This window comes from Dipodomys merriami, unplaced genomic scaffold (genome assembly GCF_024711535.1).
Source record: "Dipodomys merriami isolate MVZ:Mamm:240054 unplaced genomic scaffold, mDipMer1.0.p SCAF_70, whole genome shotgun sequence".
Taxonomy (NCBI): Eukaryota; Metazoa; Chordata; class Mammalia; order Rodentia; family Heteromyidae; genus Dipodomys; species Dipodomys merriami.
Genome location: NW_027206291.1, coordinates 1,269,081 through 1,287,176, shown reverse-complemented (window position 1 = coordinate 1,287,176; position 18,096 = coordinate 1,269,081). Strand labels below are relative to the sequence as shown.

At 50.9% G+C, this 18,096-nt stretch overlaps 1 protein-coding gene and 1 long non-coding RNA gene across 2 annotated transcripts in view; both read right to left on the bottom strand.

Annotated features, from left to right (window-relative positions):
* Window positions 1–18,096, bottom strand: part of LOC138817581 (zinc finger protein 709-like) — a 32,617-nt gene that overhangs the window by 1,059 nt on the left and 13,462 nt on the right. The window contains exon 5 of the mRNA XM_070008042.1: window positions 9,949–9,955. Coding sequence (XP_069864143.1) covers window positions 9,949–9,955 — 7 coding nt within the window. The remainder of the gene's footprint in view (window positions 1–9,948; window positions 9,956–18,096) is intronic.
* On the bottom strand, window positions 11,911–15,158 carry LOC138817787 (uncharacterized). Its single transcript, XR_011368919.1, has 3 exons — window positions 15,047–15,158; window positions 12,144–12,250; window positions 11,911–12,066 (listed from the first exon to the last, which is right to left on the bottom strand). It is a non-coding gene; the product is annotated as an uncharacterized lncRNA (long non-coding RNA).

Sequence of the window (18,096 nt, the reverse complement as noted above, 5' to 3'; positions counted from 1 at the left end):
TCCCACATGTACATTTACTCGGCTTCTCTTCAAACTCCCGATACTCATAGAGTTTGGAGTCAGAGCAAGTTCTGAAGGCCATACTCAGGGACGAATGCCTGAGGAAGATGTCAAAGACACCTGCTTCCACTCCAGCGGGGGTTTTAATGTTCAGAACAGCATCTAGAGTACTGTGGAAGATTTCTCCACCTTGAATAGCTTCTTTTTGTCAAGAGTTTCCATCTTTTCGTCTTGTCAGTTGCGGGGCTTGAACTTTGGGCCTGGGCGCTGTCCCTCAGCTCCTCAGCTCAAGGTGAGCACCAAAGCACTTGAGCCACAGCACCACTTTGGGTTTTCTGGTGGTTCACTGGAGGTAAGAGTCTCTCACATACTTTCCTACCTGGGTTCACTTTGAACTGCAATCCTCAAGTCTCAGGATTACAAGTGTGACCACTGGTGCCCACCAAGTCTTCATAAATCTTAAACCCTGGAAATAAGTGAGAGGGCATGACTAAGTCATTACTTTGTCATGACTTAGCAGGAGAGCTATCAGTTTGATGTCCTGTTAGAATTTTAGAACACAGATGCAGTCTTATCATGAGGCATCTTCATATGCTTCCCATGACAGACTAGCTCACCTTTTTTTTGCTGGTTGTGGGGCTTGAACTCTGGGCCTGGGCGCTGTCCCTCAGCTCTTCAGCTCAAGGTGAGCGCTCTACCACTTGAGCCACAGCGCCACTTCCAGCTATATCTGCATATGTGTGCTGAGGAATCGAACCCAGGGCCTCATGCATGCAAGGCAAGCACGCTACCAGTCTACCTTCCCAGACCATGCTCTTTTATTTTATTTTTTTTTGGTCAGTTGTGGGGCTTGAACTCTGGGCTTAGGCACTATCCCTGCGCTCTTCAGCTCAAGGTGAGCGCTCTACTGCTTAAGTCATAGCGCCACTTCCTATTTCAGCTTTAAATAAAGTTAGTTGAGTATTTCTTTTGTCAACAGTTGAGATTCAAAGCATTTGAATTTACAACTATTTGCATACATAAAATGAGAATGCTTCGAACAGAGCTCAAAATCCAAACACAAAATCTCTATCTTTCACATATACCATATATACACAGTCTGAACATAATTTCAGACATGTTAATTTTGTGCATGGGAGAAAGTTTCCTTACCTTAAAGCATCAGAAATCGTTGTTTTTGGCAAAAGACTGGAGGTCAGGTCCAGAGGCTTCCAATGTTAAAACATTTTGGATCTGCAGATTATGGTGGTTCTACCTAAATCCATTTTTGGAGAACATTTCCTGAGATCAAATCAATATGAACTTGAGCTTAATTGTATGGTTTCCTTGGTTGAAAATTCTTTTCTAACTTTTTTTTGGGAAGGGGTCTATTGTGGGACTTGAACTCTGGGCTTGGGCACTGTCCCTCAGCTCTTCAGCTCAAGGCGAGCGCTCGACAGCCACAGCACCACTTCCAGTTTTCTAGTGGTTTATTGGAGATAAGAGTCTCATGTGGACTTTCCTGCCTGGGCTGGCTTTGAACCGAGATCCTAAGATCTCAACCTCCTGAGTAGCTAGGATTATAGGCAAGTGCTACCAGTGCCCGGCCTTTTCTAACTTTTTAAGCATAAATTACCTTAGCTATCTCCTGGGACTTTAGCATACCTCTTCAATGGTCTGGTCTTCCCTTTCTTGTTCTATAATGTAGATCCAGAACATCATTACAAATGATGATGACTTTACAGAGTAATCACGAGATTCCAGTTACATTCATGGCGTGACACGAGCATGTCTGGCAGGTTTACCCAAATGTTCTCACCCCACATTCCACATGACTGAGCAGCACGGGAGAACAACAGTGCCTCGCTCCCTGAGTGAGCAGGTCAGGGAAGGAAGTGGTCCTTACGTATGGAGGCCAGGTTCCGGAAGGTCTCCACCATCACGTCTCTGTACAGCTGCTGCTGGGCTGCGTCCAGCAGAGCCCACTCCTCCAGGGTGAAGTTGACAAACACATCATCGAAGGTCACAGACTCCTGAAACGTCACAAGGGCATACCAGGGAGGGAGGGTGAGACAATAATAGAGATCTACAAGTTTTCATAAAAGGTTTGACACACACAAATCTATAATACATGCAATATAAACAGATCCATCTATAATATAAAGATGAGCCAAATCTAATTGAATAAAAGTGGCCATATATTTTATGCAAGTATATTATACATGAAAAACCAAAATCCAGCTGGACACACATGTAATCTTAGCTACTCAGGAGGCTGAGATCTGAGGATCATGGTTCAAATCCAGCCTGAGCTGGAAAGTCCCCATGAGATACTTTAATTATCCACCAGAAAACCAGAAGTGAACCTGTGGCTCAAAGTGGTAGAGCCACTTTGATCTCTTAAACAATTGTTTCCTTAAAACAATTTAAGGAAAAATGATACTCAGTACTAATGGGACAGAGAATCAGTCAAAAAAAATAACCAGTAAGCAGGGCACCAGTGGCTACAATCCTGAGGACTAAGGTTTAAAAGCCCAGGCAGATAAGAGACTTCTATTTCCAAATAATCAGCAAGAAGCTGGAAGTAGAGTGGCTCAAGTGGTAGAGTGCCAGGCTGAGCATAAAAAGCCAAACCAGTTCAAGCCCTAGCACTGCAGACTTATCACACAGCAAAAGAGCTGATGGGGTCTGGCATGGGACATACCTTTATTTTAAGACTGAGGAATGAGACAAATTCCAGGCCAACCTGGGTTAATTACAAAGTAAGAGACTTGTCTGGGCTACATAACAAAAAGCAGCCTCACCAAAAAAAAGGCCAGCTTAAAAATAAAAAACATAAGACTACCCAGAGGGGCTTGGCAATGTGGCTTAGTGGTAGAGTGCTTGCCTAGCATGCATGAAGCCCTGGGTTCCATTCTTCAGTACACCATACACAGACAGAGCCAAAAGTGGTGCTGTGGCTCAAGTGTTAGAGTGCAAGCCTTGACCACAGAGAGGCTCAGGGACAGAGCCCAGGCTTTGAGATGAAGCCCAGGACTGGCAAAAAAAAGAAGAAGAAAGAAAGAAAACTATCCAGAAATCCAAGTGCTGGTGGCTCACACCTGCAATCCTAGCTACTGAGATTTGAGGATGGCAATTCAAAACCAGCCTACATAGGAACGTCCACGAGACTCTTTTTTTTTTTTTTTTTTTTTTTTGTTGGTCGTGGGGCTTGAACTCTGGGCCTGGGCGCTGTCCCTCAGCTCTTCAGCTCAAGGCGAGCGCTCTACCACTTGAGCTACAGCGCCACTTCCGGTTTTCTGGTGATTTATTGGAGATAGGAGTCTCATGGTCTCTCCTGCCCGGGCTGGCTTTGAACCGCGATCCTCAGATCTCAGCCTCCTGAGTAGCTAGGATTACAGGCGTGAGCCACCAGCGCCCACCAGCGCCCGGCTCCACGAGACTCTTATCTCCAATGAACCACCAAAACCTAGAAGTACAGCTGTGGCTCAAGTGGTAGAATGCCAGCATGGAGCAACAAAAGCTCTCTAATACACAAAGCTTTTACAGACTAATCGCAAAATAAAGCAACAGTATAGGAGTGGAATAATCTCTTCCTGAAGACAGGCTCAATTCTGATCATTATCCAAACAGATGAAGAATCAGCCGAAGATTCCAACTAGGCCATATTTTTGTCTCATTTTGATACCAAATGCTTTGTGTTTGCAAACACTAAGCTATTCTCCCACCTGGCTGTGCGATTACTCAACTGTGTCACCACCTAGAGAGAACAGTCAACTCCCAATTCTCCACCAAGTCTCACCACCTGGCCTGCACTGCAGATGCCAGTCCCAAGAATTTCTGTCTGGTTACCATTCTCATCCTAAGAGATTTCGTTTCATGAGTTACCTCATTTGCATAAACTTCTAGATAAGAGATGTTCAAAAACTACTTTTGCTGACCCTGAAAATTAACCACAAGAGAAAAGTTTGACATCTTGGTTTGCATTTCGCATGTGGACTTGCTACTCCAAGCCATGTTCCTCACCTAGCAAAAATAGATGACATTATTATAAGGGACCAAAATGACTCCTAACAGAAAAGGTTCCTCAGGACATACCAGGTCTGGTTTACCCTGAGCAGTGGTAACAGAGATAAAAATATAGCTAAAAATCCTCCTCCACAAAATGGATAATAAATAATGATCAACCAGGTCACAATATGCCCAGGACTGTATGTATATCCTAAGTCCCCCGCCCAGTGCTATGTCTATAAAACCTGAAGTCTGCACCCACAGAAGATTCCTCTAGAAGCTTGGAAGTGCTGTCTTCCCAAGGCATGCCTGTGCCATGTAATACACCATCCTTCCCTGCCCTTCACAAGAAACAGCTGGCCAGATCTAATGAAATGTGAAACTCCTGGGGTTTGGGCCTAGTGCCTAAAACACTCTATCGTTTCACTGTTTTTCAGGAAATTGGTCTTTAATTCCTCTATCCAGTGGGACAAAAACAATCCCACTACACACTAAACTCTCAATTTCACATGTAATTTTTTCCCCAGCAGGCAGAGCACGACAAAGCTTTTCACTTTATCATTTGGCATAAATTAAAGGAGGAGGATGAAAAAAATACTGCAGATATTAAATTTTACCCAAGTGATGTTTCATGGTTTGTGTGTATGCGTGTACACACATGTGTGTGCCAGTACTGTAGCTTGAACTCAGGGCTTTGCACTTCTGGATTGGCATATTCACTTAGAGCTAGGGTTCTACCACTTGAGCCATTTGCTGGTTAATTAGCAATTAAAACAGAATCTTTAGCCTGAGGGTGATGGCTCACAACTGTAATGCTAGCTGCTCAGGAGGCTGAGATCTGAGGACCCTGGGGTTCAAAGCCAGACAGGGAAGGAAAGTCCATGAGACTCTTATTTCCAATTAACCATCAGGAAACCAGAAGTGGTGCTGTGGCTCAAGTGAAGAGCTGAGGGACAGCGCCAAGGCCCAGAGTTCAAGCCCCACGACCGACAAAACAAAAAACAAAACGAAAAAAAACCACTCACACAAACAGAATCTTCAGAGCTTAGTCTTCTGAGAAACTAGGATTACAGGCATGAACTCGGCTCCAGATGAAATTTTCTCCCTTCCCATAGAATAGTACCAGGGTCAAAAAATGCTACTCAAGCCACAGCTCAGTCCAACAGTCCTGAATAAACTCCAACACTCTTTTCCTTTCAGTTCTGGAAACACTGTAAGAAAAAGAAACACAAGCTTTTTTTTTTTTTTTTTTTTGGGGGGGTCCGGTCGTGGGGCCTGAACTCGGCCTGGGCGCTGTCCCTCAGCTCTTCAGCTCAAGGCTAGCGCTCTACCACTTGAGCCACAGCGCCACTTCCGGCTTTTTTCTTTTTGCTTATTTATGTGGTGCTGAGGAATCGAACCCAGGACCTCAGGCATGCAAGGCAAGTGCTCTACCACTGAGCCACCGTCCCAGTCCCAAACACAAGCTTTTTAAACTAAGACCCTGCCTTCCTATGCTCCCCCCCACTTTTGTTGGGGGTAGTCATGGCCTGGGTGCTGTCCCCGAGCTCTTCAGCTCAAGGCTAGCGCTCTACCATTTGAGCCACAGTGCCATTTCTGGCCTTTTCTGTTTATGTGGTGCTGAGGAATCCAAACCAGGGCCCTCATGCATGGGAGGCAAGCACTCTACCGCTGAGCCACCTTCCCAGCCTCTATACTTCCCCCTTTTAAACTGTAATAAGGCCAGATGCTCATTTCCCAAAGCCTCGATATTTTTCCTCAAAAATGGCTGGTTCAGCTTGGTGCTGGAGGCCCATACCTAAAATCCTAGCTACTCCAGAGGCTGAGATCTGAAGATCCTGGTTCAAAGGCAACACAGGCAGACAAATCTAAAAGACTCTTCCTGTCCAACTATCAAAAGACCGAAAGTAGAGGTGTGGCTTAAGAGGTAGAGTACCAGCCTTGAGTGAAAAAGAAACAGTGCCCAGACTCTGAGTTCAAACCCCAATATCATTAAAGAAAACAAAACATCTGGGCTGGGAAGGTGGCTCAGTGGTAGAGTACTTGTCTTGCATGCATGAGGGCCTGGGTTCAATTCCTCAGCACCACATAAGCAAAAAGAAGAAAGCCGCAAGTGGCTCTGTGGCTCAAGTGGTAGAGCGCTAGCCTTGAGCTGAAGAGCTGAGGGACAGCGCCCAGGCCCAGAGTTCAGGCCCATGACTGGACCCAAAAACAAACAAACAAACAAAAAAAAAAACCCAAAACAATTGTAACAAGGCCAGCCACTTCAAGTCTTCAAAAATGATTTGTCTCAAAATGATTTGTCTTCAAAAATGATTCTGTCTCAAAAATGATTTGCTCTAGCCAGGCGCCAGTAAGGCCTGCCTGTCTTCCTAGCTACTGAGGAGGCTGAGATCTGAAGATCGCGGATCAAAGCCAGCCCAGGCAGGAAAGACTGGGACTCTTCCAGAAAACCAGAAGTGGTGCTATGGCTCAAGTGGTAGAGCACTAGCCTTGAGCTGAAGAGCTGAGGGACAGTGTCTAGGCCCAGAGTCCAAGCCCCACAACTGGCCAACCACAACAACAGAAAATGTGCTCCATAATCAGCAGAAATAAAACTATCATTAAATGAACCTGAGTCTCTTAGTGCCGACCTGTCATCTCTGGTCACTCTCAAGACAGACTCAACTCAGGGGAACATGTCCCCTCTCCTCTTACCTTCTTTCTCCTACATTGGGCTCCTCTCTAGAAAGACCAGAGCGTCCTCCTCACTTTGGGGGTGGAGACCACATGCCAGGAGGATGTCCTTGCCCCCGCTGCCCTGGGTTCAAATGGCCCGATACAATGGGGGACGGCTGACTCACACTTGTAAGTAATCCAAGCTGCTTTGGAGGCTGAAATCTGAAGTCACTGGTTCGAAATCAGGCTGCGAATAAAAGCCTGTGAGACTCAAATTACCAAAAAGCCAGAAGTTGGAATTGTGGTTCAAGTGGTAGAGCGCCAGCCTTGGGTGAAAAAGGTAAGAGGGCTTGAGTTAGTGCAGTGCGCGCGCGCTCGCTGTGTCACAGACAGACAGACAAGACAGACAGACAGACACACACACACACACACACACACACACACACACACACACACACACACACAGCCGGGTGACGTCACGGAGCCCCGAGCGCGCGCGGACCCCGTTTCCGGGCAGCGGGGCGGCGCGGGAAGGAAGGCGCCCACCGCGGCCCAGGGCTCGGGCGCGGGGCTCACACGCCGCCTTCGCGCGTCACCGGCTCGGGACCGCCCCGCCACGGACACGCCCGGGGACCCGGACCCCACCCGGCCCCGCCGCCGCCGCGCGCGCCGACCCCGCGTCCCCGCGACCCCGCGTCCCCGCGGGGCGGGCGCCGGGCCGGAAGTCGCCCCTGACGGACAGGACGCGGCTCCGCCGGCCACGCGGGCCCACCCGCGGCCAGCTGGCCCCCGACAGCGCCCGCGGCCCCCGCGCGGCCTCGCGGCGCCGGCGGCCCCGCGCTGCAGCTGACGCGCGAGGCCCGGGCCGCCTCAGCCGGTTCCCGCCGGACGCCAGCGCCCTCCGCACGCGCCTCCCGGCCAGGCCCGCGCTCACCATGGCCGCCCCCGGCTCCGCGGTGTCCTCCCGACGCCGCGAGGTCAGCGAAGGCCACCGGCAGCCGAGGCCGAGCCGCCGGGACCCCCGGAGCAGCCCCGAGCGCCGCGAGCGTGACGGGGCGGGACAGGAAGCTCCGCCGGCGCCCGGCGCCTCCCCCGCCGCGCGCCGCGGCGGCTCGCCACGCCCCCTGGCTCTGATTGGCTAGGGGGAGCAGGGCCCGCCTCCGAGCCCTGAGTGACCGCAGAGCCGGCCTGTGCGGTGCTTGGTGAAATGGCCAGGAGCTGTTCCAGCCACAGGCATTCCTGAGCCCCGCGTCCTCGGGGCGGGGCGGGGCGGGGCGGGGTCCCAGCCTGGCAGGTGTCAGCGTGCAGGCAGAACTTGTTTCTGGCTTCTCAACTTTTAAAGTTGATCTCATACAAGATGGGAGAAGAGTCACGGTGACTAGGGCCGGGGAGAAGGAGGGAAGGAGACTGTGGGAACGTTGTCGGTGAGGACTACGTTAGAAGTGATCATTCTGGTGCTGTCCTGCGTGGCTAGGGGTCTTGCGCTCCTCAGTTTTTTAGATCACTGAGGCACTCCACCACTTAGGCCACATCTGCATTTCCGGCCTTCTGGTTGTCAATTGAAGATAAGGCTGGCTTCAAACCTTGGTCTGCCGGAGCCTGCCGGCAACGAAAGGGAATCCTGAATTAGGGGGCGAGGATGGAAAAATAAAGACATAAGACAAAGGATGGGGTCGGGAGGTCTGCAGCTCAAGACTACAGCACCGTTTATTTTTAACTCTCCTTATTATATACTATTAGAAGTCAAGAGGTAACCTAAGGTCACCATAGTGCAGAAAAGCAAGGAAAATTTTAATAAAAACAAAGTGCAGATTGAAACAAGACAAGGTCAACTGATAGAAAGTAAAACAAACTCTACAGACATAGCAAAGCAAACCCGGGCACCTGGTGCTTTTCATGAAAGCCAGTTCCTTGTACGTGCCTTCAAGTGAGCACAAGGGTCAAGATGACCTTGGAGCTTTACTGTCGGCTCCCAACATTGGTCCTCAGATCTCAGCCTCCTAAGTAGCTAGGATTATAGGTGTGAACTAGTGATGTGTGGAAATTATTGGAATTTTTTTTGGGGGGGTCCGGTCGTGGGGCCTGAACTCGGCCTAGGCGCTGTCCCTCAGCTCTTCAGCTCAAGGCTAGCGCTCTACCACTTGAGCCACAGCACCACTTCCAGCTTTTTTCTTTTTGGTTATGTGGTGCTGAGGGATTGAACCCAGGGCTTCATGCATGCAAGGCAAGCGCTCTACCACTGAGCTACCTTCCCAGCCCAAATTATTGGAAATTTTTCTAGTGAAAGTGAATAGACAAAGCTCAGATACCTCAGGTCACAGCATCATGTCTAAGTTCTAATAACAAATGACATGTGAAAATATTAAATGGCACCACAAGCACTATACCTACAGTTGATAGACAGCTACCATAGCTGGTCTCCCCAGCAGGACTATCTGCATTGCTTCCTACTATCTCCTTGTACTTGAGGAGCTGTGCGTGGAGGGCTGAGGAGTACTGCGTAAGAAGTGGTGCTGTGTCTCAAGCAGTAGAGCGCTAGCCTTGAGCACAGAGGTTCAGGAACAGCGCCAGACCCTGATGCCAATGTCAATCCCCAGGACACCCCCCCCCAAAAAAAAGACATATGGGCTGGGAAGGTGACTTAGTGTTAAAAGTGCTTACCTGGCATGCACAAAACCCTGCATTCAATTCCTCAGTACCACATACATGGGGGGGGGAGGGATGAGGGGAGGGAAGAAAATAGGCAGTGATGTAGAGCTGTGGTTCCTGTGGTAGAGTGCTGGCCTTGAGGACAGAGGCTCCAGGACAGTGTCCAGGCCCTGAGTTCAAGCCCCGGGACCGGTACACATACAGACATGGGTAGTAGCACTGGTCCATCATAGCTATGTACTGGGGTATGAAGTAATGATGGAGAACATCATCATCATCACTCAGAAAACGACACACTCTCGCTGCTACATCCTGTGAACTGTCCTTACTTCCCTCCAAAGCCCTAATGTTCATCTTGTGTCTTTTGCCACTGGAGATATTGTGTGAGTACCTTGTGCACATCACACACGTGTTGTACCACTGAGCTTCACTGGGGGCCTGTTTACATCCTTTATTCTGAGTGGTTAATTGGAGATCAGAGTCTCGCAGGGACTTGTCTGTCTGGGCCGGCTTCAAAGCACGATCCTCAGATCCCAGCCTCCCGAGAAGCTAGGATTGCAGGCGTGCCACTGCCTCTCCCACCCGCTCCCGCACACATCCAGCGATGCGCCCGCCCCGCCCGGCCCGGCCCGGACCCCCTCCCCCCCCAACGTCCCCACTTCTGTGAGGTCAGAAGTGGCTTCCCGGGAACCGTGGATCGGGACCCCTGACCCCGTCTCTGGGAGGTGGACGCAGAGGCCGGTTATGGAAAGCCAGGTCGAGTTCTGCCTTGTGAGCGGTTGTCCCGGGCCCGCGGAGGCCGTGCTGAGCTCGCGGCCCGTGGGTCGCGGGTCAGGCCCCCGTGGGGTCCCGGGTCTCTGGGTCCTCAGCGACGTTGGTCCCCGTCAACTGTAAACGGTCACCCCGGCGGTGGGCGGAGCCTTCCACTGGCCGTAAGGACTGTCCAATCAAGAGCGCTGGCGGTGAGCAGGACCGCCTATTGGCTACCTTAGAGCTATCCAATCACGAGCGCCCGCGGTGGGCGGGGCGTCCTAATGGCAGTTAGAGCTATCCAATCAAGTCACTGAGCGTCAGCGGTAGGCGGGACCTCCCATTGGCGGTTAGAGCCGTCCAATCACGAGCGCCGGCGGTGGCCGTTGGCTGGGTCTCGGCGAGAGACCTGGGCGCGGCCATCGCCTCGGAGAGACCCCCGGGCGCTTGGCTCCCGGCGCACCTCGGGCCGTGAGGACAGCCGGGCACCCCCGACGTCTGAAGTGGTGGGCGTCGGGGCTCTGAGGTCTGCGGCCGCCGTGGGGCTCCCACGTCGGCCCCCGGGACTTCAGCTGGGGTCTGCCTCCACCTCCCCGCCCCCCATCCCTCGGCGCCCCCCACTCCGGCCCCCGGGGCGCGCCGGCCTCGGGTCCCCGGCCCCTTGGTCCCGACTTGGAGGCTGGCGGGCCTTGCGGGACAGCCGGTTGTTTCCAGGGAGGGGTGGACAGGCCCGGGGAGGGGGGCAGGAGAAGCATGGGCTGGTTGGGAGGGGGGGACCACAGCTTGAGGCCAGCCCCGCAGGGATGCCTGTGAGACTCATCTCCAGTGAGCCACCAAAAAGCTGGAAGTGGAGCTGTGGCTCAAAGGGTAGAGCGCTGCCCTTGAGTGAAAAAGCTCAGGACAGCGACAGCGCCCAGGCCCTGAGTTCAAGCCCCAGGACTCACACACACACACAAAGCTGGCCTTGAGCCATCCTGCAGAGTAGTATCCATTCATTTTCAGCAAGTATATAAGAACACATTTGCAAGAGAAAAACCTTTTTGCCTATGTCGTTAAAGAAAAAAAAAGGGCTGGGAAGGTGGCTCAGTGGTAGAGCGCTAGCCTTGCATGCCTGAGGCCCTGGGTTCGATTCCCCAGCACCACATAAGCAAAAAGAAAAAAGCCGGAAGTGGCGCTGTGGCTCAAGTGGTAGAGTGCTAGCCTTGAGCTGAAGAGCTGAGGGACAGCGCCCAGGCCCAGAGTTCAGGCCCCACGACCGGACCCCCCAAAAAAATAAAAAGAAAAGAAAAAAAAAAACTTAAAGCTGGGCACCGGTGGCTCATGCCTGTAATCCTAGCTCCTCAGGAGGCTGAGATCTGAGGATCGCGGTTCAAAGCCAGCCCAGGCAAGAAAGTCCGTGAGACTCTATCTCCAATAAACCACTAGAAAACCGGAAGTGGCGCTGTGGCTCAAGCTACGGTAGAGTGCTCACCTTGAGCTGAAGAGCGCAGGGACAGCACCCAGGCCCAGAGTTCAAGCCCATGACCAACAAAAGAAAAAAAAAACCTTAATATTGTGTGTCTCATTTTGGTGTTGTTTTTTTTTTCTTTCTCCCCCAGAAGTCTATGGACAGACTGTCCACAAGAGAAAGGTAATCTGTGTGGACAACTCTTCCTCTGGCCTCCAGATGGCATTGTGAACAAGGAAAGTTCCAGGGGAGAAGCAAACGAAAGTGGGTGTGACTCTAAGTGAGCTCTGCCGACACAATTGATGTGAGCACTGGAACAGAGAAGCTGGATAAACCTAAGGATCGCAGGAAAACTTTTGTGGTCCCCAATTCTTTGAGAGGAATGAGAGAGAATGTCTCACCACACAGTGACACCACACTAACAATAGCACCATTACAATGCCTTCCATCCTTCCAGTTCTCTTCCAATTCGTGGGAAGACCTTGACTCAAACAGAAGTCCCATGAGTGCAAATTGTGTGTGAAAAGTCTTCAGATGTCTCTGGTCCCTTAGAAGCCACGAGAGATCTCATCCTGGAGGAAAACTATCAATGTAAGCAGTGGTAAAGAGTTCATGAAATGTGAAACTTCCCCCTGGAGAGAAACTTTACCTCTGTAAATGGTGTGGGAAAGTCTTCAGGTCTTCCGATTCTGTTCATGAAAGAATCCACTCCAGTGTGTATGCACTGTGGGGAAACCTTCATCCATTCCAGTACTCCTAGAATACATGAACAAAGCCACGGTGGGAAGAAGCCGTTTGTATCAGCCTGGTCAGTTTTAAGCAGTCACAGTTCCTTTTATAGGCATAAGAGGCCTAGTGATGAACAAAAACTGGGTAAGCAATGTGGAAAAACCTTTGATTCTAATTACATCCCCCATACACGAAAGCCACAGTGGAGAGAAACCATTTGTGTGTAAGCTCTGTGGGAAAGCCCTCAGTGATTTCAGCACCCTGTGATCCCACGAAAGACTCACCTGGGGAAGAAACCCCATGGATGCAAGCACTGTGGGAAAGCCTTCCTCTTATTCAGGTTCTCTTCACCTTCATGAAAGAATTCACACTGGAGAGAAACCCTGTGTATAAACTGAGTGATATGGTGTTCAGTTCTTCCAGTTCCTTTCAGAAGCACAGAAGAATTCACACTGGAGCGAAACCCTCGAGTGCAAACCATGTGGGTGGGAAGGCCTTGGTTTCTGTGCAAAGTATTTGGCAGCCTGAACAAACTCACAAATCTACTATGATCCAAGTTCTCTCAGAAAACATGAACTCACTAGATAAAGAAAGCCTATGGGGCTGGAGGCGTGGCTCAGAGGGGACAGCACTAGTTCTAAGAGAGAGAAGAAAGCTTATGTGTGCAACTAATGCAGGAAAGCCTTCAATGCTCCTGCTTCCTTCCACTTTCAATTGGAAAGAAGCCTGTATCTGCAAGCAAGGCATGTAAGCCTTTATCCACCCTGGTTTCATTCAAAGAAGGGCTAACATGAGGTGGGCCATAAATAAGGTGGTGTGATGGTTATACATTTTTCTCAGTGGCACTGAGACTTGAACTTGGCTTCACACTTGGTAGGTAGGCACTCTCCCACTGAACCATACCTCCTGCCCTTTGCTGCCATGGTTATTTTGAGATAGGGCCTGGGCCCATACTTGGACCAGGACACTATTTTCTGCTTCCTGCTTCACCTGGGATTACAGGCATGTGTTACCATACCTGTTTTTTTCACGTGATCTTTTTACTGGTGCATATTGTAGATGAACTTTATAATTTTATTATGACAATTTCATCCAAGTACCCTTTTGGTCACATTCTCACATTAGCCCTCGTTAGGCACTCCCCCAAATCTATACTTCCCTGATTGTCCACTTCCATTTTTTTTTGTTGGTCTTGAGCTCAGCCTGGGTTCTGTCTCTGTGCTCCCTTTTTTTGTTCAAGGCTAGCACTCTACCTCTTGGAGCCACAGTGCCACTTCCGGCTTTTTCTTGATTGATTGGAGATAAGAGTCTCATGGATTTCCTGCCCAGGCTGGCTTCAAACCAAGATCCTCAGAGCTCAGGCCTCCTGAGTAGCTGGCATCACAGGCGTGAGCCAGAGGCACCCAGCCACTTCCTATTTTAATGATGAGCAACTACAGGTGACACCTTTCTTGGTCTGGCTTATTTTGCATAACCTGATGAACTCTAGTTCTAACCATTTGCTCGTTAACGACATAATACTGAATAATAAAAGCTAGGTATATGTACTGTAGATAGTGGGGCTTGAACTCAGAGCCTTGTGCTTGCTAGGCAGGAACTGTACCATTTAAGCCACATACCTAGCCCTTTGTGCTTTAGTTATTTTTCATAGAGACTTGTTTTCTGCGTGGGCCTGTCTCATAACTTAATCCTCCTGGGAGCACTTCCAGTCTAGCTGGGTGTACCAGACCTAGCCTACTTGTTGAGATGGGTTTTTACTTTAGGAATGCCTTGAACTGTGGTCCTGCTCCTGCTTCTTGAGTAGCTGGGATTATATATGCCAATTTTCTTTATCCTTCTGTCTTTCGACAGACACCTAAGCTGATACCCTATCTTAACTATTATGAATAATGCGTCTACAAAAATGGGTATGTGCCTATCTAAAATTACTGGATGTTTTTAGGTACACACCAGGAGCTGCATGACTGGGTCATACAGAAGTTCTGTTTAGTATTTTAAGGAATCCAGATACTGATTTCTGTGGTGGCTGGACTCATTTACAGTCCCATCATCAGTGTGGAAGGTCCGACCTCAACTTCCAGTGCTGGCCACATTGGTCTCACTGTTTCTTACTCTAGTTGGGTTACCACTCTTGATGTCAGACAAATCCACTAGCCAGCACTCTTCCACTTAAGAGCTCTACTTCTGGCTTTTTGGAGATAAGTCTCATGGACTTTGCTGCCTCGTCTGCCTGAGAACTGCAACCTCAGCCTGAGTACATAGGATTGCTATCCCACCCGACTAAGATCATTGCTTGTTGGTGTAATACTGTCCATTGTCCTTCTGATACGTCAGTTAAGCTCAGGTATCCATGTGTGAACGGTGCTACAATAAACACAGGCATGCCTGTGTCTGTCTGGTATAGTGCTTTACTCTCCTGTGGACATAATGTCCAGTACTGGTATGGCAGGGTCAATAAGGTTGGCTTCTGGTTTTCTGAGGAAGCTCCATACTGATTTCTGTAGTGGCTTCACTAGTTTTCCTTCTCACTAAAGTTTTGGACGGATCCTTCCCTTTCCCCTTTCTACATCTTCGTCAGCATTTGTTTTCCTGATGGATGGAAGCCATTCTGACTAGGATGAGATGGAATCTTAGTGCGTCTTAAGTTGCATTTCCTTTATGGCTGAAGAGGTTGGAGGTGTCTGCACAGACCTTAAACCGTTTGTACTTCTCGTCTCTTCAGTCTGCCGGTGCAAGCCCGCGGGTCAGCGTTGACGTCAGCCCCTGACCTTTTGCCTATGTGATTAATGCCTATTTTTGTGTGGAACCGGGGTGCATACGCACCTGGACTCGCTGCCTCGGGGTGCCCACTTCTCTGGGCACTGGAAGCCCAGGCAGGTGGCAAGCAATAAACTCCTTTATCCTCTCTGGGCAGTGGTCTCCATCCTTGCTGCTCTGCGTTGTCCCGGCCCCCAGCAGGCCCCGCGGCGGGCGGGGTGTCCCCTTCCGGCCCCCACGGCCGCCCTCCCCTTCCCCCACGAGGAGCCACGCCCACAACGGCGCTTCTCACTGGACAACAAATAGCGCCCTCTCTGATAGGCTAAGGGAACGCACGCAGGTCCCGCCCCCGATGCCCGCGTGACGGCTGGGGTTCGCTGCGCTGGGGAGCGGCCGCGGTTGCAGCCCAGCCCCTCGCAGCTCCGCCCACCGCGGCCCAGACGACGCGGCCCGTGGCGCCAGCGGGCGAGCGCCGGCCGCGGGGAGAGCGGCGTGGACCCGTGCCGGGCCCGGGTCGGAAACCCCACGACAGACACAGAACCCACAAAGCCCCCGGTTAAACACGCGGCTCCCGCCTGTCCTCCCAGCTCCTCAGGAGGCTGAGATGTGAGGATCGCGGTTCAAAGCCAGCCCGGGCAGGAAAGGCCGTGAGGCTCTGATCTCCCATAAACCACCAGCAAACCGGAAGTGGCGCTGTGGCCCGAGGGGCAGCCGCCGGCCTTGACCGATACTGGCAAGCCCTAGGAGGGGCACACAAAGCAAACGAGCGAGGGGAAGCTTTCCCGGTACCTAGATATATTTCTCTCCAATGTGTCAGCTCTGGTGGAATCCAAGGGTTGGTGTGGGCGCTGGCTCTGGGCCTTGAACGCGGGGCCTGGGCACTGTTCCATGGTTCTTCATGGCTGGCGCTCTACCACTTGAGCCACAGCGCCATTTCTGGATTTCTGGGGTTAGTTGCAGATAAGAAGTGTTCTATTTTCCTGCCCAGGATGGCTCTGAACCTTAATCCTCATGTGTCGGTCCCCTGAGTAGCTGGGATGACAGCCGTGAGCCACCACAGTGTTCCAGTGCATCTTTGACAGAAGTCTTTCCATCCATTGGGAGGATGTCCATTGGCCAGTCCTGGGGCTTGAACTCCGGGCCTGGGTGCAGTCCCTGAGGTCTTTGGGCTCAAAGTGAGGCTCTACCACTTGAGCCACAGCACTACTTCTGATTTTCTGGGGGTTCATTTCAGTCTCATGGACTTTCCTGCCTGGCCTGGGCTGGCTTCGAACAGTGACCCTCAGATCGCAGCCTCCTGAATGCCTGGGATTACAGGCGTGAGCAGCCTGTGTGACTGGTAGGAAAGGAATTTAAATGAGCAGTGCTCTTCCCAACTGCCCACATTCATGGGGCTTCTCTCTCCAGTGTGAACTTTTTGGTTTTTTTTTTTTTGGTTCCGGTCGTGGGGCCTGAACTCTAGGCCTGGGCGCTGTCCCTCAGCTCTTCAGCTCAAGGCTAGCGCTCTACCACTTGAGCCACAGCGCCACTTCCGGCTTTTTTCTTTTTGCTTATGTGGTGCTGAGGAATCGAACCCAAGGCCTGGAGCGTGCAAGGCAAGCGCTTTACCACTGAGCCACCTTCCCAGCCCCTTTTTGTTTTCTTGAAAAGCACTGTGAAGACTAAAGGTTTTCCCACACTGCTTACTACATAAGCTTCTTTCTGACATGAATCCCTTCACATCACTGAAGACAACTGGGCGGTGTAAAGGTCTTCTTTCCCACAATGCTGCTCTCCAATGTGCACCCATGCATGTATGCAGTTGCAGGAGTCAGTGATGAGTAGGTTTGCCACGCTGTTCCCAGACACCTGGTCTCTCTCCATTGCGGATCCATTCACCAAATGGAAATTTTTCTTTATCAGTGAAGTCTTTTCCACACTGCTTTCCATGCATGGGCTTCTCTTCAGTATGATACTTTTTTTTTGGGGGGGGGAGTCCAGTCGTGGGGCTTGAACTCTGGGCCTGGGCCCTGTCCCTCAGCTCTTCAGCTCAAGGCTAGCGCTCTACCACTTGAGCCACAGCGCCACTTCCAGCTTTTTTTTTTCTCCTTATGTGGTGCTGAGGAATCGAACCCCAGGGCCTCAGGCATGCAAGGCAAGCGCTCTACCACTGAGCCACCTTCCCAGCCCCTCTCTGCATTACTTTTCTTTTTTTGTCGGTCGTGGGCTTGAACTCTGGGCTTCAGTGCTGTCCCTGTGCTCTTCAGCTCAAGGCAAGCACTCTACTAGCTGGAGCCACAGCACCACTTCTGGTTTTCTAGTGGTTTATTGGAATAAGAGTCTCTTGGACTTTCCTGCCCAGGCTGGCTTTGAACTGTGATGCTCAGATCTCAACCTCCTGAGTAGCTGGGATGACAGGCCACCGGCGCCCGGCTCTCTGAATTTCTTGTACCCACAGGGCTTGTGTTCAGTGGGAGCACTGAGAAGCACATTCAAGGATGAATGATGGACAAGGGCTTCCGCTCACACATGGATGCCCCGTGCTGACAAGGGCTTCCGCTCACACATGGATACCCCGTGCTGACAAGGGCTTCTGCTCACACGTGGAAGCCCCGTGCTTGTACTGCAGGTTTTATCCCAGACAAAATCCTCAAGCAGGGCTGGGAAGGTGGCTCAGTGGTAGAGTGCTTGCCTTGAATGCATGGAGCTCTGGGTTTGATCCCTCAGCAACACATAAACAGAAAAAGCCAGAAATGGTGCTATGACTCAAGTGGTAGAACGCTAACCTTGAGCTTAAGACCTGAGGGACAGCGCCCAGGCTCAGAGTTCAAGCTCCAGGATCTAAAACAAAACAAAACAAAACAAAAACACTTCAAGACTGTCACCCGACTAACTAGCATTTCCATATTCATGTTTTCTCCACCACCTGACTTTTTTTTTTTTGGTCGGTTGTGGGGCTTGAACTCTGGGCCTGGGCGCTGTCACTCAGCTCTCCAGCTCAAGGCGAGCACTCTACCACTTGAGCTACAGCACCACTTCCGTTTTTCTGGTGGTTTATTGGAGATAGGAGTCTCACGGTCTCTCTTGCCCAGGCTGGCTTTGAACCGCGATCCTCAGATCTCAGCTTCCTGAGTAGC